This window comes from Parasteatoda tepidariorum, chromosome 2 (genome assembly GCF_982258835.1).
Source record: "Parasteatoda tepidariorum strain Cologne lab strain chromosome 2, Ptep-v5.0, whole genome shotgun sequence".
Classification (NCBI taxonomy): domain Eukaryota; kingdom Metazoa; phylum Arthropoda; class Arachnida; order Araneae; family Theridiidae; genus Parasteatoda; species Parasteatoda tepidariorum.
In genome coordinates, this window is record NC_141756.1 from 82,556,116 (window position 1) to 82,583,002 (window position 26,887).

The 26,887-nt window shown below is 29.1% G+C and overlaps 2 protein-coding genes across 2 annotated transcripts in view; both read right to left on the bottom strand.

Annotated features, from left to right (window-relative positions):
* The window catches only part of Megf8 (multiple EGF like domains 8), a 62,202-nt gene extending 53,528 nt beyond the window's left edge, over positions 1 to 8,674 (bottom strand). Inside the window, exons 1-6 of the mRNA XM_043043746.3 lie at positions 8,545 to 8,674; positions 6,648 to 7,009; positions 3,829 to 3,992; positions 2,287 to 3,442; positions 1,177 to 1,348; positions 277 to 364 (exon numbers count right to left, since the gene is read on the bottom strand). Of these exons, the coding sequence (XP_042899680.2) occupies positions 277 to 364; positions 1,177 to 1,348; positions 2,287 to 3,442; positions 3,829 to 3,992; positions 6,648 to 6,852 (1,785 nt within the window). The 5' untranslated portion in view covers positions 6,853 to 7,009; positions 8,545 to 8,674. The remainder of the gene's footprint in view (positions 1 to 276; positions 365 to 1,176; positions 1,349 to 2,286; positions 3,443 to 3,828; positions 3,993 to 6,647; positions 7,010 to 8,544) is intronic.
* A 5,529-nt stretch (positions 8,675 to 14,203) lies between these two features.
* Positions 14,204 to 26,887, bottom strand: part of LOC107439142 (uncharacterized) — a 42,211-nt gene continuing 29,527 nt past the window's right edge. Inside the window, exons 4-10 of the mRNA XM_016051631.5 lie at positions 24,226 to 24,379; positions 23,083 to 23,344; positions 21,940 to 22,065; positions 21,133 to 21,300; positions 17,347 to 17,462; positions 15,485 to 15,573; positions 14,204 to 14,298 (exon numbers count right to left, since the gene is read on the bottom strand). Coding sequence (XP_015907117.2) covers positions 15,525 to 15,573; positions 17,347 to 17,462; positions 21,133 to 21,300; positions 21,940 to 22,065; positions 23,083 to 23,344; positions 24,226 to 24,379 — 875 coding nt within the window. The 3' untranslated portion in view covers positions 14,204 to 14,298; positions 15,485 to 15,524. The remainder of the gene's footprint in view (positions 14,299 to 15,484; positions 15,574 to 17,346; positions 17,463 to 21,132; positions 21,301 to 21,939; positions 22,066 to 23,082; positions 23,345 to 24,225; positions 24,380 to 26,887) is intronic.

Sequence of the window (26,887 nt, forward strand, 5' to 3'; positions counted from 1 at the left end):
AATTTTTTACCACTATTAATAGCTGGAGTTATAATTAATTTAATGAAAGTATATCAAAGACTACTGAAATCAGACTAGAATCTCAATGTAAATCTGACTCACCATAAAACAACAGCATCTAAAGTTTAGATTTATAATTATACACACAACCGATTTTTTTTTTCAATTTTAAAAAAATGTTATTAAATATTTTCATTTATCTAAAGTTAAAATTAATGTGTACTATATCTCCTCGATTATATAAAGTTATTGAATAGGTTTATACTCTGAGTTTACCTTGTGCATCTTCCTTTCAATGCAAGCATTAGATGTGAAGCACCAACCACAGGCCAAATTAGCTAAACAGCTCTCCATCAGCAAATGTCTAATTAAGATACATTGAAAGTTTATCAATGAAACATTCATTTAAATAATGCTTTGGAAATGAACAGAAATAAATTACAAAATACAAATAAAATGAAATAAAAAAATAGAAAATTAAATGCAAAATTATAAAAGGGAATAGATTCAGTCATATAGATTTAGGAAGTTAAAAAAGGCTAAATTGTGATTGTAAATATCTTATTTTATATTTGTTATAGTTTGGTTAAAATTAACTTGCTACTTGCTAATATTCTTAAAATGCAACAATCAAATATTTTTTACGCTATGATAGGATACAACATAATATAGTCGAACATTAAAAAAAGATAAGAGCTATATTTTACAAATACTTAAACAATTTTTGATGCACATGCTTCATTTTAAAATAATGAAATTATTTAATATCTGTAATAAAACAAGTGGTGAGATCTGATTTTTACATTTAAAATGACCTTATAAATACAAATTTACTAAAAAAAAGACATCACATATTTCTAACACTTTAAATTTAATACTCAATTATAAGTTAGTAGGAATACGCGATTAATTTATTGAATCAAGAGTATAATAAGTTTTTTTTTCAGAAAATCAAGGTTCATAGCATTTATTTTCATAAAAAAAACAAATCATGTACTAAAAAGTTTAAAATAGATTTAAAATGCAATTTAAAATTAAAGTAATAAATTTTTTTGAAGTCATTTTATTCTCTATGTTTCATATAATAGGGAACTTTTGACTTATAAAATTATTAATGTTTTAAAGGTTCAAATACAAATGCAATCTGTAGGACATAAAATCATGCAAGTTTATTACTTTGAACAGGAATTCACAAGTAATTGCTCATTTAAAACAGCTGTTGGTAGGACATATGCCAGCAGATGAGAACGCATCAGTCCACTGTAACCACCAAATATCACTAATGTATGACCTCGTCTTACATCCATAGAATGAGAAAATACTCCTTGTTTAATGGGATTGCTGGGTCCTATGAAATAAAATTTTAATTTACATCAAAATAACAAATTAATATTTATTTTTCATAATAAAAGGTAAAATTAAGAATTAACTAAATATTAAAAATTAAAATAAAAAATATACACATGAATAAAGTAGTCATTTTATTATTTTAACTGCACAATGAAAAAAAAAAAAACTCTGTTGAATTGCTTTTGCTCTAATCATTATATTTTAATGTACAATGTCTGTCTGCATGGTTCAAAAAAATTGACTTCAAATATGTAAACTAATTAGTGTTAACTGAAAGTTAAATTATAAAATCATGACACAAAAAGAACTTTTGCTGATCAAATATATTTTCATTTTGATAGGTTTGAAATTGTGACCATATAAATATAGGAGGCAGCTGTAATCTGAAAAATTTGATCCTAACAGTTTAGGCATTAGAGCAATCAAAAGTTTAGCCATACTGATGTTAATTTCTCCTTTTTGTATATTTCACCATATTTCGTAAAATTTCAATAAAACAATTCAAAAACTTTTTACACACAATTTTAAAACTCACGCAACCAAAGATAATTAATTCCATACAAAAATATTTTGAATAAGACATGCAAAGGTTACATAATTTTACACTATGAAATTTTATGAGACAACATAGAAATTTTATGGGACAACATACAAATTTGAGTAAAATTTGTTTCTCAAAAGTGAAAATTTAAAAATACAACATTCTTAACTTAACTATTTAACTGATTTTATTCAAATTTTGTATTTAATCATTGAGGGTTTTTCTATAACTCACAATGCAAGATTGTTTTCCATTATTAAATCAATAAAAAAATTAAAAAAAATTATTATAACAATTTATAAACAGTAAAATTAACATAAAGAGATAATGACACAAGTTTATTAAAACAAGCATTACCAATTTATCTAATAATAATATAATGAAGTAATAATAACCTTCAAAATCTTTCCTTAGACTAGAAAAATCAATCCACTTATGACACTTCAAATGATACAGATGAAATTCATTATCATAGCATATTTCTTCTTCAACATGTTTATGAGTATATCCTCCATAGATAATCATATAATCACCAACAATGGCTGCAGAGTGGAAAGCTCTCTCAAGAGGAGTAAAATGAGTCCTTTCATATTTAACTTGAATCCAATATTTGGTTTCTGTATGAAAAGCATGAATTTGGTTGGATAATTTGCTTACATGAGAATACTCAGCGGTGATACCTCCAAATGCGAAAATGGTTTTTGTTTGTTGATGATATACTGCACTGTGCCCAACTAGCCTGTAATTACTTTCTTTACCGCCATTTGTGTCCACCATTTCCCAACCATTCATGTCTCTGATGTTGATTCTATACATTTTGGATGAAAAAGTGCCATCATATACACTTCCTCCAATGACATATAACCAGTAGAAATCTACTAGTGTCATTGAATGTTTTGTAATGGGAGGTGGCACTATGTGATTTTTAGAAGTGATGAGATTCCACTGCAAACTTGACGTATTAAAAAACCAAAGTTCATTTGAGAGGGTGCCGTTTGCCATTTCACCTCCAAAAATGATGATGTTATCAAGATAACACACAGCAGTATGACCATGCCGTGCACTGGGGGATTGCTTTGATGTTATGTTTGTCCACCTGTTGGTCCTGAATGAGTAAACAAGAGTGTCTCCTAATACTTCTTTAAATGTAAAACCACCAAACACATAGTAGCTATCAGTATGTTGTACATATGTGCCACTGTGACCGGCTCTGGCATCGATACCACTGGAAGATATCAAATGCCAAGTGTTTCCAAAACTTTTGTTGGAATCCGGAAGACTACAATCCATTCCAGAGAATCCAGGTCTGCAATTGCATCTTGGAGGGTAGGAACCATTCATGTCACATGCACCCCTGTTTTCTTCCAGGCCACAGTCCATAGGACATAAGCTGATATCACAAGCATCTCCAGACCACAGGGTGTCACAAATGCAGCGATGATTTTGGCACATTCCTCTATTGCTGCAATTCAATGGACAATCAGTGACTACATAAACTGCCTCAAAGCCATTTCTCACATAGTTTGTATCACTATAAAGTAATATCAGCATCTGAAACACAAAGAAAAATATTTAAATATAATAAAATTTTCTCCCTGCTTTATGTAATTGGAAATTACATAATTGTTTGCAGCTAAAACATCAAAATGTAATATGGAACAAGATATTAACACACAGTTATATAGTTAAATTATTAGATTAAAGATATTTTTTATAAGAAAATAATGCAAACTAGAAACATTTACATAATATAAAAAAAAAAATAACTTATTGAATAGTATTATTATATTTTTACAAACTGCTCTGATAAAAGTATTAAAAGGAGATACTAAAAAATATTAATATAAAATAATGAAAAAAATTTAAAAACATGTTTTACAGAAAAAATAAAATAAAGCTTATGAAGATAACTTAGAAGTAACAGGAAAATAACTCACAGTCCCTTGAGTAGTAGTGACCATTGGTGGTGTAGTATTGCCACTGAAACTCCCCAAAAGTGGACTTGCGTAAGAATTTCCATCATAAATATATACATGGTCATATGAGCATTCAGTATCCATTTTCGTAAAGGTGAGAGTAATATATGACCTTTCATCATCAGCTAAAAGTAAAGTTGACAAATAAAAATGCTTAAAAGAAAACCCCTGCATATTTAACATTATAACACTATGGTTATGCATAAGGACCCACATAAAAAGAGGGACACAGGGAACTAAATAAATGATTGTTAAAACTGGCCGCTTGTCAAATTCAAGATAAGAACAAAAACGTATACAGAGCATTTTCCATTATTTCTGATACTATTTCATACTTCAAAAATTATTATCCCTGATAAACCTGAGAAAGTGTAAAAATTGCTCACTAAAATAGTAAATTTTAATATGTTTACAACATTGCATAAACCAAAACATTCCATTTCACGGGCTAAATCTGGAATCTAAATAGCGGCCTGATAAAAACGAGTTCTACTGCATTTATTTTTGGACTTAGTTTATTTTACATGGTTTATGGATAGCATGTGTATACTCAAAATCAGCTTCAGTCAACAATATAAAAAGAAAAATGAAAAGTAGGTACAGTTGGTATAGTTCGTTCACCAGGAGTTGGCACTCGGTTCCGTCTTCATCACGTGGTATCCGACGATACAATTTCGCTATTTTTGGGAGAAGTATGTGAACAATCCTAAACAAGGTTGCTATTTGGCGATCATAAAAATATTTATTTTACAATTTTTATGTTCATTTTTTTTAACATGTGCATTTTATTTCATAGATTTGAAGATATTTCTCTCTTTTGCATGAATAGTTTGTCCATTTTGAGATATTTGCTGGGAAAAGAGCAGTTTTTAAATGCAAAATATTTAATTATCTAGAGCAGAGGTCGCCAAAGTGGTCTATATAGACCCCCAGGGGTCTATTTAACAAAAGCGGGGGTCGATCTGAGCCAGGGGGGCGAATGGGGGTCGATCCGAATCGGAAGGGTCGATTGTCGGTCGGGAAAAAAAAACAGTTCTCAATACGCAAATCACAAATACCTAATTAAGTATGTAAAATTTGTGAATTTTTTTTATAATTGACTCAATATCAGTTTCTTTACAAAACATAAATTAATAAACGTATATTTATTGGGGTAAAGCAAGTATTTACGTACCACCGCGCAGCGGCACGAACTCAGTGCAGTGTATAAGTCATATGCATATGTGCGCTTGTCCAAATGTCACGTGTGACGAGCATTGACGTTACAAATGCAAATATCATACGCAGTTTCAGCTATCTTTGCAAACTGTGTTGAATATTTGCAGTGTCATTATTAAAACTTTTATGGTTTTTGAAAAATAATTATTGTTTCGATAAAACCATTCGTTTAGCTTAGATATTAATTTTAATTATCAATGCACAAAAAAGAAGGTAAGCATTAATAATATGGATAAGTACAGCCAGCGTCAAAACTATTGCACACTTCGTATTTTTTTACGAAAATTACAAAATTGACCATTTTTGACGAAAATTAAAATTGACCAATTTTGAACCCAATATAGTGAACCTTGCAAAAAAACACCAGGCACACCCATCTCATTGATCAAGAAGCAGTAAATTTTTAGTTACTTTACTTAGTATATCCATTTATGCATAATTACTTTTAATTTAATAATAAGGTATTTAAATTTCAATGTTAATATATTTTTCATAAAACTATTGTGACACAATGCACTATTACTTTAATAAATGTTTAAAATCATAAAATAAATGTACAAACACAGTATCTAATAGAGTTTTATTTTAATTAACAGAAAATTAGTTTTGTGGGGGTCGATGGAGACTTCGAAAAATTATATAGGGGTCGATGATCAAAAAAGTTTGGCGACCCCTGATCTAGAGTAACGAAAGGTATAATAGCAGATGATAAAACAAAGTAAGTGACTGAAAAAGAATTCACTGTTTGTGTTTGCCGTGCATTACAAGTTCTCATTTTCAAGTGCGGAGATGTTACTCCTCTTACTTTCGCGCTGAAATGAACTCTGCGTCTGAGGAGGTGGAGACAAATCCTGGTGAATGAACTATATGTGGTGTGACATAAATTACCCTAATCATGGTTCACAGTTTTATATTTTTTAAAACTTAACAATCTTGCTGTTTCTGTATATAACTTTGTGATGGTCACTGGTTATAAATAATTCTTGGGAATTCACTTTGGCCCTACTTTCAAATAAGTCTAAAAACATAACCATTATCAAAAAGAGATAAAAATTTTGCAAATTTATATATATATAAATATAAACATTTACAGATTAGCCTTTTGTGGGAATCATGGAGGTTACTGCACTACATTTTCGTAATAAATAGCATTGTGGCCATACGTTCAACATAACACACAAGCTGTATTTACATTACATCTTTTAAATTTTTTACATTTACATCTTTATACTACTAGATATATCGACGTTCATTGATCTGAAGCTAGGTTGATTTTAAATTTCCTTATATGATCGAGTTCTACAGAAAGACAGCTCAGTGTCCTCAAGCACTGAGCTACCACAGCTCAATTGAAGAATATAAAACCTCCTATTACAGAACCATAAAGACCATACTATTAATGAGCTGTTAGAATTATCAAAGATGAAGAGGGTATGGAAAAATGTCCACCCTTGTTATTAGATAAATTAAAATTAATAAATAAAGTAAAATGGATAATATTGAAAATACAGAATAAGTTAAGGATAATTATGTAAGAAGAGAACAAAAATTTTTTGAGTTACCTCTAATAAGCCATTCACAATGAGAATCCATAGGGTATTCTTTGTTTCCGCTTGAAACTGTTCCATAATCATCTGTCAAAACTTTGCGTTCTCTATCACAGCTCAAATTAGATGGATTTAAATCAGGATCAAGGGCAGGAATAACTAAGGACAAACACATCAGAAAAAAGATGGGCACAAAAATGTGCTGGATGTTCTTCTTCATCCTGATGGAGAAAGAACTTTCAAATGAATGGTGGGGGACAAAAAGCAGTGTTGTCCACCAGAATGGTAACGGGAGTGGTGCATGAAATACATCTTGGATCGCACCAATTTCTTAAGTCCAAGGCAACCAGAACACATCTACATTTTTGAGGCACATCCTGAAATTAAAACTTAATATTAGACATAGGGATTTGGCTTTCCGAACAAAGAATAACAAAAATGTTTATTTTTAACTAAAATGCTTTTGATAAAGATTATTTTTATGACAAGATATTATTTTTTTTAACAAATATAAGCCACTAGAATTATGGATTATTTAAAAAAAAAATGTAACCAGATAAAGCGAGAATTGATAATTGAATATACATTGCTTGATTTAGTAATAAGAATAATGGCAATTAAGCAATGCTTAATTCAGCAGTGGAATGAAAGAAAAGTTTTTAATATTATTCAGTACTTAAAATACATGGTGGTTCCTTGCCCTAGGACCACTAAATTTAGACTAGGAGCACCATAAAATAATTATCAGAGATCCCCTAGACCAGCAGTCAATGTTATTGGATGTTGCTGTTTTAGTTTTTTCAGCTTAGTTCTTTATACAAAATAGCAAATTTCTCATAAGTGTAAACAGTAAAATTCTTTCAAAACTATTTCTTCTTTTAGGTTTAATTAATTAACCTTGTTTAAAAATAAAATATATATATATAATAGAGACATGTAAACAGACAATGGAAAATATGTACAGACTAGCATCTTTCAGATACAGGTCCAAGAGACTAAAGTTACTTAATTTTTAGCCTTGTCATTATTATTTTAATCATATTTAAAACATTAAAGGAAATAGCAATCTCTTAAATGATTTTTAACATTAGTTCAGATGCTTGTTTTAACCCTACAAGAAAGTAGAATAAAGAATTCCAGATTTAATTTTTCAATTTGTTTTTGAGAGTCTACATAATACATTTAAGTGAAACTTATAAATAAAATAACTAACACATTAAATTTTTGTTTTACTATGACATAATAATAAGAAAATGTAGCATAATTTAAAATAATAAAATTTCAGAAGTTTCTTCTAGAGCAAAAGAGAAAAGACCCCCAACAAAAAAGCATACATATATATAAATCAAATAAATATGTTTACATAAAAATACAGTTTAATTTATGAAATTTTCAAGGTAATCATAAAATAAAAGTGAGGGAAATTATAGAAAAACCAGTTTTAAAATTAAAATTCAAGTTTATTCCCACAACTTACAAAATAAAAGCTTAATCTTAAATGGGGAAATTTCCGACAAAATATTGGGAACTATATGAAATTGAAAAAAATAAATATTTTTTATGAAAACAAATGCTCAGATTAATTGGAAAACAAAAAAAATACTTCGTCCTAAATTTAAATGACAGATTAGCTTCATCGTATTTCGGATAACAATTAGCACGTTTATACACAATAACTTGACAAGTAAAACTGTATAAATGTTGCGAAAAAACGAGCTATTTTGACTAAAGGAAATTAGTTAAATAGCACATCCTGTCGAAACAACATTTAGATTGTTTAAAAACCATTAAATAGGTTTCTGTGTTTTGGAAATGAAGGTTGTTAATACTTAAGAAATAAATAAAGCACTTCTACCGATCAATAACAGTTTATTATTTTTATAAAATTATTAAAGAGTTTGACAGTTCGTACCTCTTGCATCATTTGTCACGGAAACCACATATGTATTTTATTATTATTTATCTGGATTTCGCGACTACAAGAAAAAGTCTATCCGCAACTGAAGACCAGGCGCATGCGCAGTTTTTCTCGTTTGTTTATTTCTATTCTTCGTTAAGAATGTGAAATGTAACTGTACGAAACATAGAACTAAGCTATAAGCAAAAATTTTCTTTTGCGAGCGATTCTCACTGAAAAGCGTTTTGCGCAAGGATTGCTTCTAACTGCATGTATGTGAATTGTATGCAGTGAGAATTGTTTCTTAGATGTCAATCGCATTCGTGTCGCACTTGAGTGCGATTCGCGATCGCAACGAACTATAGGGGGCGTTGTTGTATGAGACGCTTACCTGCGATTTCCATATGAACCGTCATTCAGTTACTCTGGAGACGTCGTTAATGTAGCGTGTAGCATTGCAACGTTCCTTCTTTAATGTGGCTTATTAAATTTAAAAAAGAAAAATGCTTGATCTTCTTTCTTGTACAACCGAAAACAAAATGGTATCTCTTTTTATTAGAGAAGGAATATCCAAAACACATCGGAAAAATATTTGTACATTAACAGAAAAAAATATGTATATTCTTATAAGAGTTAAAACCTAATGCCCGAGAAATAGTATTACTAAATTTAATGATATAACATGAAAGGCCCATTTAAACTTTACATTCTATAGTTTTAAGAATCATATTAGTTCAAAAATTAAAATGAACAAAAAGTATACATAAGCCTCATAATTTTATGAAATTTAATTTTGTAAACAACGTTTTTTGACAACAATTTTTATCAAAAAATTTCAAGTTTCAATAAAAATCATTATTTAGAAACTAAGAAACGTAAAATAAAGAATGCTGACGAAACCAAAAAAAAAAAAAAAACAATTCTTTTTTGTCGCCATTTTTAGTGCTACGAATATTCGTCTTTGGGATTTGCCAAAAACGAAACAAGATGCAATTTTATTTTTTCAGGAGGGAAATATTTTACCGAAAAAACGAAAATGTACCAATTCCCACAACATAAAACTTTATCTTGGCAAACGTACGTTTTGGAAATGTTATTTCATTTGGAATCTTATTCATCAGAGTTCATATGGCGATATGATTGTTTTGAATCTATGCTAAACTCGATATCGGCTCATTTTCCACCGAAATCTAATTAACTATTTTGATTTTAAATAAAGTGTTTTATTTTATGAACTGTCGCAAAAATTTTAAGTGTAGATTGGCGGCACTTAAAAACCGCCAAATCTGTAGCGGCGGTGGCGTTAATACGTCGTAAGTACCGAATTTTTATTCCATACTTTTCTGAATCATATTATTTCAAACATTGGAATATACAAGAAGTATACATAAACACATAATGTTATACCATTTAATTTTTCAAAAGTATTTTGAGAACAATTTTTATCAAAAAATTATAAACTAAAAAACGGAAAATAAAGAATTCTTAGGATAAAAAAAAACGATTTTAAGAATTATTAACATTGAAATAAAAACTTTCATATTGTTTCTTTTTTTTATTATTCTTATAGTTCTTAATCAGACGTAAAAAACCATTCTGTAGAGAACCATCATCAAATGAAAAAAAAAATATTTACAAGCAAATTTTTTATTGTAAAAATCATTGCACTTACCTGATTTATGATTCCCGGAGAATTCCAAAATGATAAGTTCCTTGTTTGAAAACTTTATTCTCAAATAATAGATACATAGTTTATACCTTCATTACTTTTAGATAACATACTACACAGCAAAATTTTATAATTGATATGAATTTGAATATGTAGCTAAAAACAGAATAGCTGAATTCTAGTTGAACTTATTCTTTCAAAATTAAAAAAAACTTACCAAGAAAACGATTTAAATGAATTAAGAATCAGCACAAATGGCACTATTTCAAGTAACTTGGATAATTTTTTATTGTTGTTTTCCGAATTATATGGATACAGAAATATATACTATTCTATAACGAAGAAGAATATGCTATAACTATTACAATTCTGTATGTTCTGAATTCATATTTATTCACTGGAATGACGAAAGCAATGCTGACTTCACTTTAATTCGTAATGAATTGAAGACAGAAGAAATGCATTTTACCTTAATACACACATCTGTAACAGTATACGAAATCGGAAGTCATCAGTTGCAAGTTTGTTGATAATAGAAATTAAAAATTATTGAGGAATTTTTCTTCAAATGTTTGGCGTGTTCTGTTCCTGAAAGATTTACTAATATTCTGGAGATTTTTTTCAAGTTCTTCGGCCTTTTCCTTAGGGAAATTTTGTTTCTTATTTGCTGCTAAAAAATGGCGTCTGATTCAGTCAATGACTTTGATGGAACTAAATGAAAACGTGATAAATTAATGTCCGATATTTACAGGCTCCCGCTAGACGGCGTACTCGAGCGTTGCGATCGCGAATTCAGGAGTGAGCCAGCAGTTCAGTTTATATAAGCATTCGCACATGCATGTAAATGAATCGTATATAGTCTGAACAACCCTTAGGAAGAACTCTCACTGCAGGAACGAGAAGTTTATTGAAAAGATTAGGAGAAAGGGTTGTCAAAGCACGAAAAGACATTGTCTCTACCATCGATCCAGTTCAGTGGTTCCCAAAGTGGTCCCTACGGACAATCAGGTGTCCATTGCATCATTCAGGGGGTCCGTGGAAAATTAAAAATTGATCTGGGGGTCCGTGAACAACATCAGGGACGCCCAAATCAATGAACTGTGTAAGATTTTATATAAAATAATAAAACTGTGATCAATTTTCATTATTATGGAAATTAAGATAAATGAAATAGTAGTGATTTTTACGTCCTAGGTAAAATATAAATATAGGTGGGTGCTTAAAATACAGTATGTTTCTTAAATACCGAACGTTACGTTATACCTTTTGCGAATGGACATTGACAAAACTTACTTCCACTGAATTTGTCATTGAATTGTAGTAAGAGTGGTGCGTATGCACGACTATTAGCGTGTACGCATACGTATAACTTATTTAAATGTTGTTATTAAAACTTAGACATTGTTCAATTTACTACAATAAATTTAACAACAAAATAATAACAATAAAAAAATCGAGATAATTCCTCAGAAAAAAAAGAAAGAAAGAAATATCCACTGACACACGCCTATGATTCAACAGTTCTAGATGGCGCCAGCTACTTAAGTTAATAAAAAGAATAGCACGGCACGAGATAGATGGAAGAAAACAGGTTTATACAGGAACGCAATAACGCCGCTACATGCACTAACTTGTCTACAATATAAACATAAACTATAAAAGAGTTGTATACATTTAATCAACAATTTAATTCTATGTTATGCTGATGTGAAGTGTATAAACAAATTTTCCCTGTCTTAGACAAAAAGAAGTTTTGTATTGTTCGTTGGAAGTATAGTTGCATTTTTTGTATTGTTACGCAGATGGTGTACTTTTGTTACACAAGTATATTTGAATAAAATTGATATCTTTCATAATTATATATCACATTTTTCAGTAACGTTAGTTAAGGGATTTTTTTAATTAATAATTTAGGAAGAGATTGTAATTTCTTTTTAATGCATATGTTTTTTTGAAAGAATTAATTATTGAGAATTATATTTTATTCAAAAATTACATGAAATTTTATCCTTACGCCAAATAATTAATTCCAAAGGGCTTTACTGCAGCAGTCCATTGAAAAAGTTTACAAATAAAACATTTGATAAATAAATTTTCTCATACCTTTTTGTCCCCTTTTTAACAGATGACAGTATGAGTCAGCCGAAGAAAAAATGCCGACCACACAGTGTTAAATATTTGAAATATGGTTTTATTTCTTCACCAGAAAATAGTACTTTACCTATGTGTTTCCTATTTAATAAAACTATGTAAAATGATTCAATGAAATCTTCCAAGCTTAAAGAACATTTAATAAAAATCCATAGTGACAGAAGAGATAAGGATTAAACTATTTTTCAAACAGTCAAAGAAAAATATTTGAAAACACTGTCACTGCAACTCATAGGGATAACATTCAAGCAAGATGACGATGGATTGCTTGTTTCTTATAGCATTTCCTTACTAATTGCCTCTTACTATTAGTGAAGAACTTATTTTACTAGCTGTAAATGAGGTAATACGCATCGTGTTGCACAAACCAGCTTTCGACGTTATGAAGAGAAACAAAACGACAAAACTGTCGTAGTTGCCACTAGGTTCAAATATTAGCCCCGGGTGGTTTTTTATTCCCAAAGATCAAAATCTCACTAGAAAACATATATTTTTTATAATTATGGCTACCCAAACGGCTGAAATAACAGCTCTAAAGACATAACATACACCGATTTCAAATAGTTTTAAGAAACATGTATTTCACGACTTTTGGTTCGTAACCCACATAGCTAGAAATATAAAAAACCCGAAAATTTCGGAATAAGAGAATAAATCTACCATTTTTGAGGAAATTTCCGGAAATTTTGGGAAAATTGGAATTTTTGAGGAGCTTTTTTTATTAATTATTTCTAAAATTTGCTAGTTTTTGGATTTTAATATGCCAAGAAATGAAGATAACATGATTATGAAAAATGAAAACAGAAAAGAAAGATGCTGTAAGTTCAAAACTAATTATTTTTATTTTCTCTGAAAGTAAAAAAAATCATTAGTTTAACTTCAGAGTTTGGTTATGATTTATAAAAGACTCAAATTCACTTTTATAAATTCTTTTTTAACAATGCATTTCATATTTATTTTATCAGGTTTAAATACATAAAATAAGTAAAAAACTACAAACACATTTTTTGCAAAATATTTCTATTAAACTTTAAATTAACATTTATAATATGTATATAAAATTAAAAAAAAAAAAAGATTAAAAGGAAGAAATATTGATCCTTAATATGTCTAAATAAATTTAATTGGAAAAGTAAAAATCCTTAAAATGCTAATTTTATCTATTAAACTTTTTTTTAATAAAATACTTATATTGAGTTTTTTTCATTTAACTAAAGTGATAAAAAAAGAAAAATCAAAATACCCATGTGTTGGAAACTTTTAGAATTTTTCTCTCTCAAAATTCCGGTTTAACGCTGGGATTTAGCTGAGTTTTTTCTAGCCTTTGCTAGAACGTATATAACATGTGAAACACATAGTTTTGACAAAAGTTAAATTTATTGCTAATCTGTTCTGTTAATAGCATATGATATTTTCGGCTAGCATTTTGATATTTAACCAATACGACTGAATTCTAGAAATTGATGACTAATTTCAAAAAATGTTTTCTTACCAATTTCTTATAGATTTTATTTTTTTTTGCATTTAACTTCTAAAATATAAAATAAATTGTAATTATTACCCTGAATATATATATATATTAAGGGCAATGATTGCAGTTTACATATTTATACACACATATTTAGAAAATTTATGAAATTGACGGGAAAAAACGGATCAAATACTGACGAATCACTATTGAGGAGGGTAGGGTTAAAGATGTTCAAGTTTCATTAAATTATAACAGGAATTAGCCGCGTCGTTGAATGATGAGCCACGTTCAAAGTATTTTTGATGTTCATAAATAATACTTAATGTGTAACTGTAAAATTTTTGAAAAGAAATGAAGATAACATGAACTAGTTTATTATTATAATCGGGAATAAAAAGTTTATTAAATTCATTACACTATCAAAATACATCTACGATTAACTTCAGCTCGAAAAATAAGCAAATTGAAGCAGTAGTTCCTAAAATAAAAATATACATCATAACATATAAAAAAACTTCTTTACATGATTAAGAAATTCAAGATACATAAAGATTGTTTGAATTAGTGTTGCTTTTTAAATTAATGGAGGATCAACAGATTCAGCTTTAGATATAATATGGAATTTCGTGTTCTCTATCCAATAATTTAATTTAAATTGTTTATTAAATGCTTATTTATATTACGCAAAATGCAAGGATAGTTGAGTTTTCTGAGTGAGAAAAGCTTGTGGAAAAAATAAAAAATTTCAAATTGAAGGTTTATCTAGAAATTAAAATAAATACATATAGCGATTAAATTCGAGCATATGATAAGATTTAATTCTTTACTTTAATTTCTATAACTAAACTAATTGGCTGTCGTCTCATGTTTTTATAATAGTGAGAGAGATATTAATAATAGTAAGAGAGATAGTTGCAATAGTTTTATGTTTGAAAATGTATTTGTAACAGTTTTATATTTTAGTTGCAAATTTATTTTTAACTACTGAACTGTAGTTATTCTTTCAAATAATTACAAAAAAATTGATAAAATAGCAGTTATTAGAATGAGATCAAATATGTTACTAAAATGTGCTTGTTTTTTTAAGCAAAATGTTTTTGCAATGAAGCTATTAAATTGCTTCAAATGCGCATGTTGTCAATAAATAAATAAATAAATAAAATAAATAAATAAGCTATAACAGTTAAAGAGTGAATAAAAATATAACTACATGTACTGTAAAAAAGTTAAGTTTATCTCAAGACTATAAATAGTGGCAATTACTTTTTTTTACAGTGTTATATAACATGAAATCATTATGATCTATCACAAATTCTAAAATTTTTGTCGGTGCATTTTAACTGACGGGGAAATCGTATGGTAGGATCCTGTTTTCCCCCATTAATTTAAAATTTTTTTTTTCCAAAAAATTTCAAATATTAATAAAAGTGATAAAGATATTGTTTTCCCATAAAATATTTTTGTATAAATAATAAATTTTTTTTTACCAGCAATGTTTATTTTTCCTGTTTTACAATGCTATTATTATATTTTTGATTTTGATTGTTTTCTTAATTATGAGTTTACCTTAACGCTTACCTTGTTTTTATTTATTTATTACCACTGCTATGTATAAACAAAAATGTTTTAAAAAACATTAAAAAAAATGAAGAAATAAAACTTACTAGTATGTTGAGCCCATTTTCAGAGAATTTTTGAAACAGCTCAATTTCTTTTAGGTATTAGGCCAATAAAACCTTTTTCATAGAATGCACTGTGAAGAAAAAGAATGCCATGTTTTTATTTGAATCACTCTTAAGAATTTTTTGTTAGATTAATGGCTATGTTTCGTTTAATATCGCATGTTAGACTATCTAACATTGTATACTTGTATTGAATGTAAAAATTATTTATTCGTCGAGAATAATTAAAGTCATTTATAAAAATCTTTGATTTTCATAGTCTTAAATCAAATTTTTTGAAGGAATAGGTCAATTTTTTTAGATAAAAATTTTGTTACACGGAAGAGTGATATTATAATAATTTTTTTTCTATTAAATGATTACATCGCTGAATTAATGAAATCCTGTGTTTATTATAAATTAAATATTAATGGCTTTCTTTAATAAATAAATTAAAAAAATAACTAAAAATATATTAAATTCGTTCAAATGAAATTATTTTTACTTCATTGATTTCCAACAGTTTTTGATTGCAATGCTACTGGTTGCGGGATAATGTAGATTTAAAATATTGATTAAATCAATCTTTCTTTTGATAGATTTTGAAAAACGAATGATTGTTTAAAGTCTAAGCTATATCCTTACATTGTCATGGGATGAAAATTGAATGCATTAAAATTTTTTTATTAATAGGTGCACATTAGTTAAAAGTTTTGAATAATTAATTCGTATATTTTAAGTAATTTTTTATACTGTAGAAATTCTCATACTTTTGCATCAAAAAGTTCCATCCTTCCCTTATTAACTTTTATATTTGTAAATCCTCATTGTTTAGCACTTTATTATTACTTCAGAACATTGACCACACTCCTTTATTTTGAAGTTTCGCTAATAATTCAAGAGCATTATGTATAAGTTTATAAAGTTTGTTATTTTACAGAAAAGTTTCAATAAGATCTAAAAATGTAATAATTTTTTTTCTAGATCGAAGAAGTGAAGTCATTGATGAAACCTTGTATTTACGTTTCTGAATTATCTTTACAATGGTTGAAGCAATAAACAATAAAATGTTTCAGAAAACATACATAAAAAAACAAAAAATAACAAAATTTTCACCGTCCCAAATTTTATTACTCTAGTGAAAATTTAGTTCATAAATATTTTGATCTATTATTTGTCGTTGAGAACCTTTAAAGGATTCATCCGTTGTAAAGATTAAATATGTTTCAGAATATGAATATGTTTGAAATGTTATAATGATGAAATAAATATGTTTGAATGATGATTTTACTGGGGAACAAATTTTTGTGTTCCATTGTATTGCTAATACTTGATATTGCTTGATTCGGGTATGGGGATTTCAAATATGAAATTGGCTTTACTCTTAATTCTTTTTTTTAAAATGATATTTTTAGTCTATTTTGTGGAAATGTACACTTTTAGAAACACTTTTAGAAACACTTTTATATGTAACAGGGGGTCGCATAAATGTTGCAATAAACTTAGGGCACATCACCAGGATTAAAATTGCATAGAAACCTATGCTCGAAAATGTTGTCATACGCGGAAACGACGCTTTCTCATTACGACCTGTTTAGAAGCACATGAAAAAACAATTAATAATAGGGAAGCGCCCCTAGGGACGTATGACAACATTTCCTGGCATGAATTCCTATGTAATTCAAATTTGTTCCTCAGTATAATTTTCGGAAGTAACAAAAGATGCTACATAACTTTTGAAAACAAAATGTGAATTTTTGCTAGTAGATGCAAAGTAAAATTTTAAACACAAAGAATGTAATAATAATGCTTTAAAAAATAAGATGAAAACAATTTGTTTTTACTAGGAATCGTCAACAAAATACCTGCTGCTGCTACTGATGCATGATTCGGGTATATTTTTAGATTCAACGGCTTCCATCAGAAGATTCGACATACTTTCCAAGAAATCAGAGTGATCCAAAATATCATCGGGTATTTCCTAGGGATAATTTTTAAAGAAATTTTCATTTAAACATTTCTCTCCATATTTGTTAGATTGTTGAGTTGCTCAGAAAGCAATTTCATTTTTTCCCAAGAGAAGACTTAGTTGTAATTAATAATCATTATAATAATTAATAATAATTATAATCATTATAACAGTGTAATTAAAAATCAATATAAAATATAATTATACAATTTTGAATGCTGTTTTAGAAAAACTTACTTGTGATAAAGTTCGAGTGATTCTACGCAAATGTTTTCGGTTGGTGCTCTTTCAAATATTTTTTTTCCAATGCCCGCCTGGGGAATGACTTTTCGTCATAAAGGCATCTGAAGGGCAGATTTGTTGGCCATTCTTTCAGGGGCACCATATTAGGTGGGCCAACGTTGCTCCCACATTAAGGACAGATAGTACAGAGAAAATAGGAACATCCATGCTTTGCCCGGGATTCAAAAAGATGTATTGACAGTACTCAAGTGCCAAAAATGGCTTGCAAAATTTCGATTAAGATGCATGAAGATGCACTACACCATAGGCTGATGAAGATACAATAAAAGCATTCATTGTTACAAACAGATCAAATTTGTCGTTTTCGACCATTTATGGCAATTTGCAGCGTCTAATGTTAATCTCAAAGCGTCCTCATGTTCTCACGGAAAGAAATTTTTGCCGTCGCATTAGATGTCTGTGATTTGCTTCCCAAACGAAGCTTCTCATTTTGAAATGATTTGCCTCTAATTTTTGAAGAGCAGCATCACTGGGGACGAGAAATATGTTGTTTGGAATATTTGTTTCGGATCTCTTAAAATATTTTTAGACGGTAATACCTTTACTTCAAAAAAGGAAGTCAAAAATCACCTGGATCTGACTTTTGCCAGTAAAAAACAGCAATTTTATGAGGTATCTTGCTGTTAGAAAAATGGCAAAAGGTATTAAACCAGAATGAACAATATAAAATTCAATGAAATATTTATTTTCTATAAGAAGATATATTAAAGTTTTGCACATAATGCAAAATTTTAATTTAATTATTCAGCCAATTTATTTGATAATGTAAACAATTGGGGGGACAACGACGACGACGAAGGTTCATAATATTTATATCACTTTATTTATGTAGCCAAGTATTAAAAGTGCAAAATATTATTTAGGCACAATTTTGGCTGAATAGCTAAACCAAATACAAATGACTAAACCAGATAAGTTTAACAACAATCATGATCATTGATACACAGACACGTGACCTATGACCTCAGCGCCAGCTGATCTTTCATGAACAAGATAGCGTGTAAAAGTCGAGGTAAGTTTCCTTACTTAAGTAAAAATGTTAATTAACGAGAAGTTAATTAAATACAACGTTGTATTACACATCAAATTTGCTAAAATATAATTCTTTTTCGTCAACGACTTTTACTCAACATATATTTTTTATTTGTTTATGTATTTTATCGTAACCGTGATATATTTTTGTTTTGTGCACCTGGCAACTTCGATGCACAATTAATCTTTTTATGTTCTACATGGCTTCGTGCCGGTCTTTGTGTTAAGTAAGAAATATATGGTGAAAGAATTGAAATATTTGTGAACGAATATAAAATGTGTCCCTTAAGAGAATTGATACTTGACGGGCTTGGTTTACTCGAAATAGAATGGAAAGAACAGTTGCTAATGTGAACAAATGCCACATTTCAACAACCAATCAGGATCGAGATATCCACATTATGTCACTTGCAAGCATCCCATTGTTTGCGTGTTCTGGTTTCTGAAGGCACAACAAGACGTTTTCTTATATTATCCATCGCGTCTCATCGCACATTAAAGCGTCTTGTTGTTAATGGTTGCAATTGATACAGGAATAAAGGTAGTTTACCTTTATGTGATGTCCGTTCCTTTGAGTTCTCAAGTTATTTCCGATATTCTACAAATATTCTATTTAGCTTGAATATTTATTTATCAATTTACAATAAGACTTTTACTTTGAATCGAGACATCTATTATATATAATTCTCTTACGTGGCTCCCAAATTTTGGCTGTATTTCTTTTCCGCCGGTGGCAACGTTTGCTTTGTTTTGAAAACACCAAAGCATTCTGCCTTTTAATGATGTGTTTCTGATCTAATATATATAATTCTCTTACGTGGCTCCCAAATTTTGGCTGAAGTACTTTGTACAACTAAATAAGATTCTTTTCACAACAGTTAAATATTTACTTTATTTTCTTCATTCATAGAGAAAACAGTCGGCAAAGAATTCTGTTAGGTTAAAAAACATTTCGCTAAAAAAATAACGAATTCTAAAAGAAATAAAAATAAACAACTTAAAAAATAAAAATGCTGTTGCCAGCCATAGAATTTTGTGAAAGTTAACTTAGCAACATAAATCAAAATGACATAGAAGCGCAACTAGATCAAAATTATGATACCTGTACGCTTGACGCAACAAATCCTTCAATTCTAAAAGTGTTGTATCGCCAAATGCCCAAATTAACAATTGTGTTCATAAAGAAATGCTATAAAAAGTTTTAAATAAAAAACCTACTTCTACAACTGCTTCTTGAAGAACTTGGCTCATTGATTAAAAATATTGTTTCAATTTTACAGTACTAACTTTACTTCTACTTTCATTATTGCTATGACCCTCTTTCATTACATTTTACAACTTCATGCTAAATATGAGGACTTTAAGTTGTTTTGTGGTTGAATACTGAAATTTAGAAATGTGTTCTTAAAAAAAATAATATTTAGAGGTTAAGAGTTGCCTCAGAAAAATTTGAATTGTTGACATTGAACTTAACAATGGAAACAATCGTTTTTGTGAAAAATTGAATTGTATTGTTGACATCAAAACTAAAAATATTGTGTTTCAACTTAACAATACTACCTTAATTTATACTTTAGAATTGCCTCGGAGAAATTTGAATTGTTAGCAATGACTTAAACAAAAAGTTTTATTTTAACTGACAAATACTATATTATAATTTTAACTTTTTCTATGACTATACTCATTTTCTTACTCTTTTCTTTGTTTTTTATACATTTTATTTTTTTGTCATAAAATAAAAAACTTATAGTTGTTCTGCTTCTGAACACTGACGAAAACACAAAATGATGGACTTCATCAACAATCAAAAATATATACATTTATTTCACAAATTCTATATTATTAAGGTGGCGCCCTTCAGAGAATTAAAAATACAAAATTATCTTCATCAAAGCCAATGCTTTACATCCGGCGTTCAGTGGCAGACTACTATTTCATATTGTTTTACAACACATGGCTTTAGCCCTCTGGTGGGAAAGACTTTAAAACAAAACTTACAACAGTTACTTTTCTCAACAACTGAAATTTAGAATAGTGTGATAAAGAAAAATATGTGAACTGTTTGCAATTTCAAATTAATAATGAAATGTATAGGTTTAGAATTCTCTACAGTGAAAAGTTTTCGGAACTTCAGTATTCAAAAAAGTATACAAAAACTAGACGTTAAGAACGTATCCAATGAGCGAGCAAAGCGAGCATTGGATTGCAAAGCAATCCGAAATGAACTGCGAAAGCAGTTCCGGGGGTTGGTGAGCGCCAGCGAGCAGGGGGCGAAGCCTCCTAGTTATTTATATAATAACAACCGAAATCGTTCGCGAGTCGTTCGTGTTTGATTAAAATTACTTACCTGATCATCTTGTTTTAAAAGAAAATTTTCGGCAACTTTTGACATCGATGACATTTTTTCATGAGCTATTCTTTGTTTTTCTTCCTTTTCCTCCAGTAATGTAATATATTGCCTTTGATCAGATAATATTTCATTAAGCTCCTGTTTGTAGTCCAACATTCCGAAGCACTGAAAGTAAAATTTTACATTTGATACATACACTAAAGCACACTGTTTCAAGCACCCAATATTCAAATGTAAGAACATTTCTTTTTAAAATCGAAATATTTTTTGGCAAAGTTAATATATATGCTTACATATTATGTTATTTGTTATTTATTTTTTACTAAACTGCTATGAAAGTGAAACAGCAGCATCCTTCAAAAACTAAGGTTAACACTTGAAACAACATGAACTGTCATAACCAAGATAGAAATTACTAAATATACCATCTTAAATTTCAACTTTAAAATTTAATTAATTTCTGACAACTCATAAATAAATATTTTTTAGCACATTTACAATTTTTCACCGAATTTTTCTATTCCCTTACAAAAACTATTAGATACGATATAGTAATAAACCAACGTCTAAAATTCATTTTGATCATTTTATGGCAATACTATTTGAATATATCGTGTTTAACTCCAGCATTAGTATTTAATTACAGCACTAATAGAGCATAACCAGTATTTAGTAGTTGTTAAAAATAAACCACAGTGTGAAAATAGTAATAGCTGTGTTGGACGAAATGGTAAATGTTCATAAACGTATCCTTATCTATATTTACTGTTTTTTAAAAAATAATATACTTTTACTTCTACTTACTCTTGTCTCTAAGTCTTTTATCTGTTTTTTCAGATTTTGTAGTTCAATAAAGTTATTCTGTGTTGTAGAATTTACGTCCTTGTCCTTGCTATCTTTCTTCTGATAAGCAGTTTCGTTAGTTAATTCCTAATATGAATCAAAAGTATTATGATCTATTGTAAAACACAATTATATTAATGTTTTTCCTCCATTGGGAATTTAAGTAATTATTTACATTTTTGACCATAAAAAAGTACCAAACAGTAGTAGAAATATGCTGAAACTTCAACAAGGAAGCACTCGAATATAAAGTTTGATTTCAAATTTTTTTTCTTTTTTACTTCTTTCTCCCTTGGCTCCCTTTCTTTCGCCGACCTGAGACCAAACCCTGTCTTAAATAATGACTCGACACAGCTATTTGAAATAGTCAAATCTCGTAACCATAGTCCCCGCCAATGCTCCAGATGAATGTCTAGGGGAGTTCTCTGCATAGACGAAGTATACTTTTTTTTTCCTTTACAGCTGTTCTGTTTAAACTCGGCTCACCTCTAGAGGACATCCGATACGGTCTCTAAAAAATTATCTTCCAAACTTTTGGAAATATTTAACACTAATAGACACGAGAACAACAATAACAATAACGTCATTGTGATGTTGCTGCCTTTTTGTTTTCAGTTGGTTCAGAACTATGATTAAACATTTTAATAACAATATCAGAATAGCAAATTTATAAACGTTAATATTCGTTTTAATGTTTTGTAGCTAATAACAACAGTTAAAGCACTTAACTTCATGAACTGATCTTTTTGATTGTTATCGAATCTATGAAAGTTCTTGTCAAAAGAGTGTTCTGTATCTTCTTACTTGATAAATTTTGTGACATTTAGATAATTTTAAATCATAAAATTTCATGAATTGACACCAATTTGGACGTCTTTTCTTGAAATTTGAATTACTTGATATCATTTTCTCGCAAGAAGTTCATAAATGTTAAGGACACGAATAGCGGAATAAAATCAGTTAAAATTTAATTTTGAATTGGTTCAGTTTACCAATTATTTTTTTGAAATATAAAGCTGAAATATGCTGTTGAAATTTAAAAGAGCTAAGATTTATGATTGAAATATAAATAAGTATCTATGTTTGTTGAAAGGATTAAATTACCTGTTTGGTCTTTTTAACTTCTACCGACATTGCTTGAGCCAAAGAGTTGCTCACATTTAGCTCTCGTTTAAGAGATTGCGCCTTTTCTCGAAGTTCTTTGTTGTCGTCGTAAATTTTAAGAAGTAAAGAAGATGCTTGCTTGTATCGTGTTTCCAGTATGTAGAGTGTGCGTTGTTTGAGAGCGGCAACTTGTTGAGATTGTGAAAGTTGGCTTATTTGGTTTGACAATGCTTTGATGGGATCTCGCAATTCGTAGCAAATTCTGAAAAATTGGAAAAGGAAATAATTTATAAATGTTAACGAAGATCACAAATAATCTTTTAAGACTAAATTCTTGTTTTCTGTTCTTTAGCAGAAAGGCAGTGGCTTTATGTTAAAATGCAGAAAAATGCAGCATTTTAAAGCAAAAAAAAAAAAAAAAAAAAAAAAAATAAAAAAATACAGAACTCCGTATTTCTTTCTGTGATAAGACACTTAATTTTAAACTAATGTTGCAAATTGATTTTTTTTAACCAATAAATATTAAAAAAAGACAACAATTGAGATTTGTAAACAATAAAATTGCCACGCAACTATTTTTAAGTCTTATTCAGTTTCCTATATTTTAATAAGAGTATTGCGAGCATAATGTTGAAAGTCATAAAAATTCAGCTTACCTGTTTCTGTCTAAACCTCTACTAGAATTTAAAATCTGTTTTCATATTTTGCATAATTACTTCACATATTGCAATAAAATGATTAATCACCTAAAATTCATGATTTAAAAAGAAAATTGTGGGAGGAAAATATCACAAATATTACAGCTACGGTTTTGTAAATAAAATAAATAATTATACAGAATTTTCAAACTTTTTATTTTGAACTTTTATTGTTGAATAAAATACCTAAATAAGATTATTTAAGAAGATAATTAGTTCATTAATTTTGATTCTTGAACCAAAGCTTGAGTTGTGGAAAGTTTTTAATGCCTTATATATAAACATTTGTTTCAAAGGGAAGAAAAAAGATATATTTGCAATATTTTATGGTTAAGAAACAACAGCGGTAATTAAATGATAGCTAACAAAACTTGTAAATAATCGTTAAAGTAAAATCGTTTTGTTACTAAATAAAATTATTATACTACCAGTAATTTATGCTTACTTTTCAAACTTTTCAATCATTTCAGATTTAGTCTCTTGAAGAGATTTATCATGGCGCTCATCCATCTCTGAAAGTTCTTTCTCGGCTTCGCTGATTTTACTTAATATTCGATCTCGTTCACTTTTCTTTCCTTCTAATATTAGAATTTTAGTTTCTGAAATTTATTGAACAAAATAGCTCATTTACAGTTTTAAATTGATTAGTTTATTTGACTTCAATTAAAAAGAAGAGACAAAAAAAAATTAGAGAAAAAAGCAGCCAATTTTAAATTATTAGTTCCGTACTTAAAATTTTCTCTTCCCATGGTGTTTACACCTGTCTTACTCTTTTTAATAGAGTTAATGTATCATTTGTAATTTTATTTTTTTCCGATTTTCATTAACAAATTAAAAATAAGAATTAAAAAAAAATATAACAATTTACCTTTCTTTATAATATTTTCAGGATTTTTTTGAAATTATTATTGAACCTACACGGAAAAAATTCTGGGAAAATCACCGTAATGAATAGTAATGAAATTTCTGATTTTTTTAAAAACACCCATAGTTCTGCCATTGTAAACCAAATTAAACTATTCATTTGGTAATTTTTCCATTTATGTGGGTTTATCGAAAATTCTGGTTTTAAATATTACAGTTCTTATTACCATAGATTTAGTAAAAAATATAAAACTGAAAAGTAAATTTAATAGAATAAATGATTTTTATGCTATGCTCTAAGGTATCACAATAAAATTACCAAATTTTCTAAATTTTATCACACATTATGAAACCATATTTTATTGTTAATTTTACCAAAATCATTGCTAAAAAGGTTTTAAAAATTATTGAGCTTTTTGGTGTTCCCATAGAGCAGTGTTTCTTAACCTGTGGTTCATGGACCCCTTAGGGGTCCATGGGTCATATTTTGGGGGTCCACCGACTACTCCTAATTTTTAAAAAGTTTGGATCAATAATATTTAAATAGCATTGATCTTTTTTTCTTTCTAAAAGGTGAAAATACATACATATTTGAAACTAGGTGATCGAGATACCCCAAATTCAGTACGGACTGCACACAGCCCTCAAATATCCCTGTCATATTTTTAACATCCTCCACTTTCAGTCTGCACCATCAGGGGCAACCCCCTGATGACGTCCGCTGTACTGTTTTTATTATCCTCTATCACATTTGACACCTTGTTCAGGTTACTAGAGCTAGAATTTTTTACTAAGAAGAAAGCCTAGTTTTTGAAATCTGGAACATTAGACAAACTTGGATTTGGTATTCCACAAAAACCTCTGGTTGAGGCATCTCTCAAGGCTGCATATCATATTGCTAAAAGCAAGAAACCGCATACTATTGGAGAGACGTTAATTAAGCCATGTGCGCTGGAAATGGTTGAATTAGTTTGTAGATTGGAACAGAGAAAAAAAAAACTTGAGGCAATTCCATTTTCAAATGATGTGACACATTCAAGAATAGTTGAAATTTCTTGCAATATCTTGAAAAAGATCATCGATGAATTGAAAGTATCGCCATTTCCCTTTAGTATGCAACTGGGTGAAACTACAGATATCTCGAATTATACTCAACTTCTTGTTTTTGTTCGTTACGTGTCTCTTGATACTATCAAAGAAGAATTCTTATTTTGGGAGTCTCTTTTGCAAACTACAAAAGCAGTTGATGTTTTAACAATGTTAAATGTTTCCTTTACCAAACAAGACTTCGGCTGGAAAGAAAAACTTCATTCACTTCGTACAGATGGAGCACCTGTGATGCTTGGCAATAAATCTGGTTCTGCCCTGTTGGTAAAAAAAAAAGTCTCCTAATGTTCTTGGTACTCATTGTTTTTTACACAAACATGAGCTTCCAACCAGCTTAAAAGAAGCATTATCAAAAGTTATTAAAACTGTAAATTTTATTAGACGCAGAGCTCTTAATTCTCGTCTCTTTAAAACGCTGTGTCAAGAAATGGACGTAGAGCATGAGGTACTTCTGCACCACACGGAATTGCGCTGGCTGTCACGAGAGCAGGTTTTGAAACAATTTTTCATGTTGAAGATCGAATTATCACTTGTTATAGAAGAAAAAGATAACTCATTCTTCGAATATTTAAACAAAAAGGATTTTACCTATAAATTGGCTTACCTGGCAGATAATTTTAACCGCATGAACAATATAAGTCTTTTAATCCAAGGATCCGATATACCATTATGGATGCAACTGAGAAATTACAAGCATTCTAATTGAAGATGCCACTTTGAAAAAAATAGAATTCCAAATGAGATATATGCAAATTTTTAAATGTTGGACGAAGTGCTTTCTGAAAATGGATCTTGGCAAGATAATTTGTTACTGAATAACTTAAAATGAAATCTGTGAGCACCTGGAAGTACTTCAAGTTTCATTGACAAAATATTTTAAATTGGATGAGATAAAGATAAAAGATGAGTTGTGGATTCGTCATCCTTTTTCTTGTGATATTGACTGTATCGATGATATGAGCCTTGCCAAAGATGAGCTTATAGATCTTAGAATAAAGTCCTAGCTAAAAATGGATTTCGATTCAAAAACACTCAGAGAGTTCTGGTCTTCTGTGAAAGAAGCCTACCCATTGCTTGTGAAGCGAGCTATTTCAGCTATAATTCCGTTAGCTACAGTGTAGCTTAACGAAGCCGGA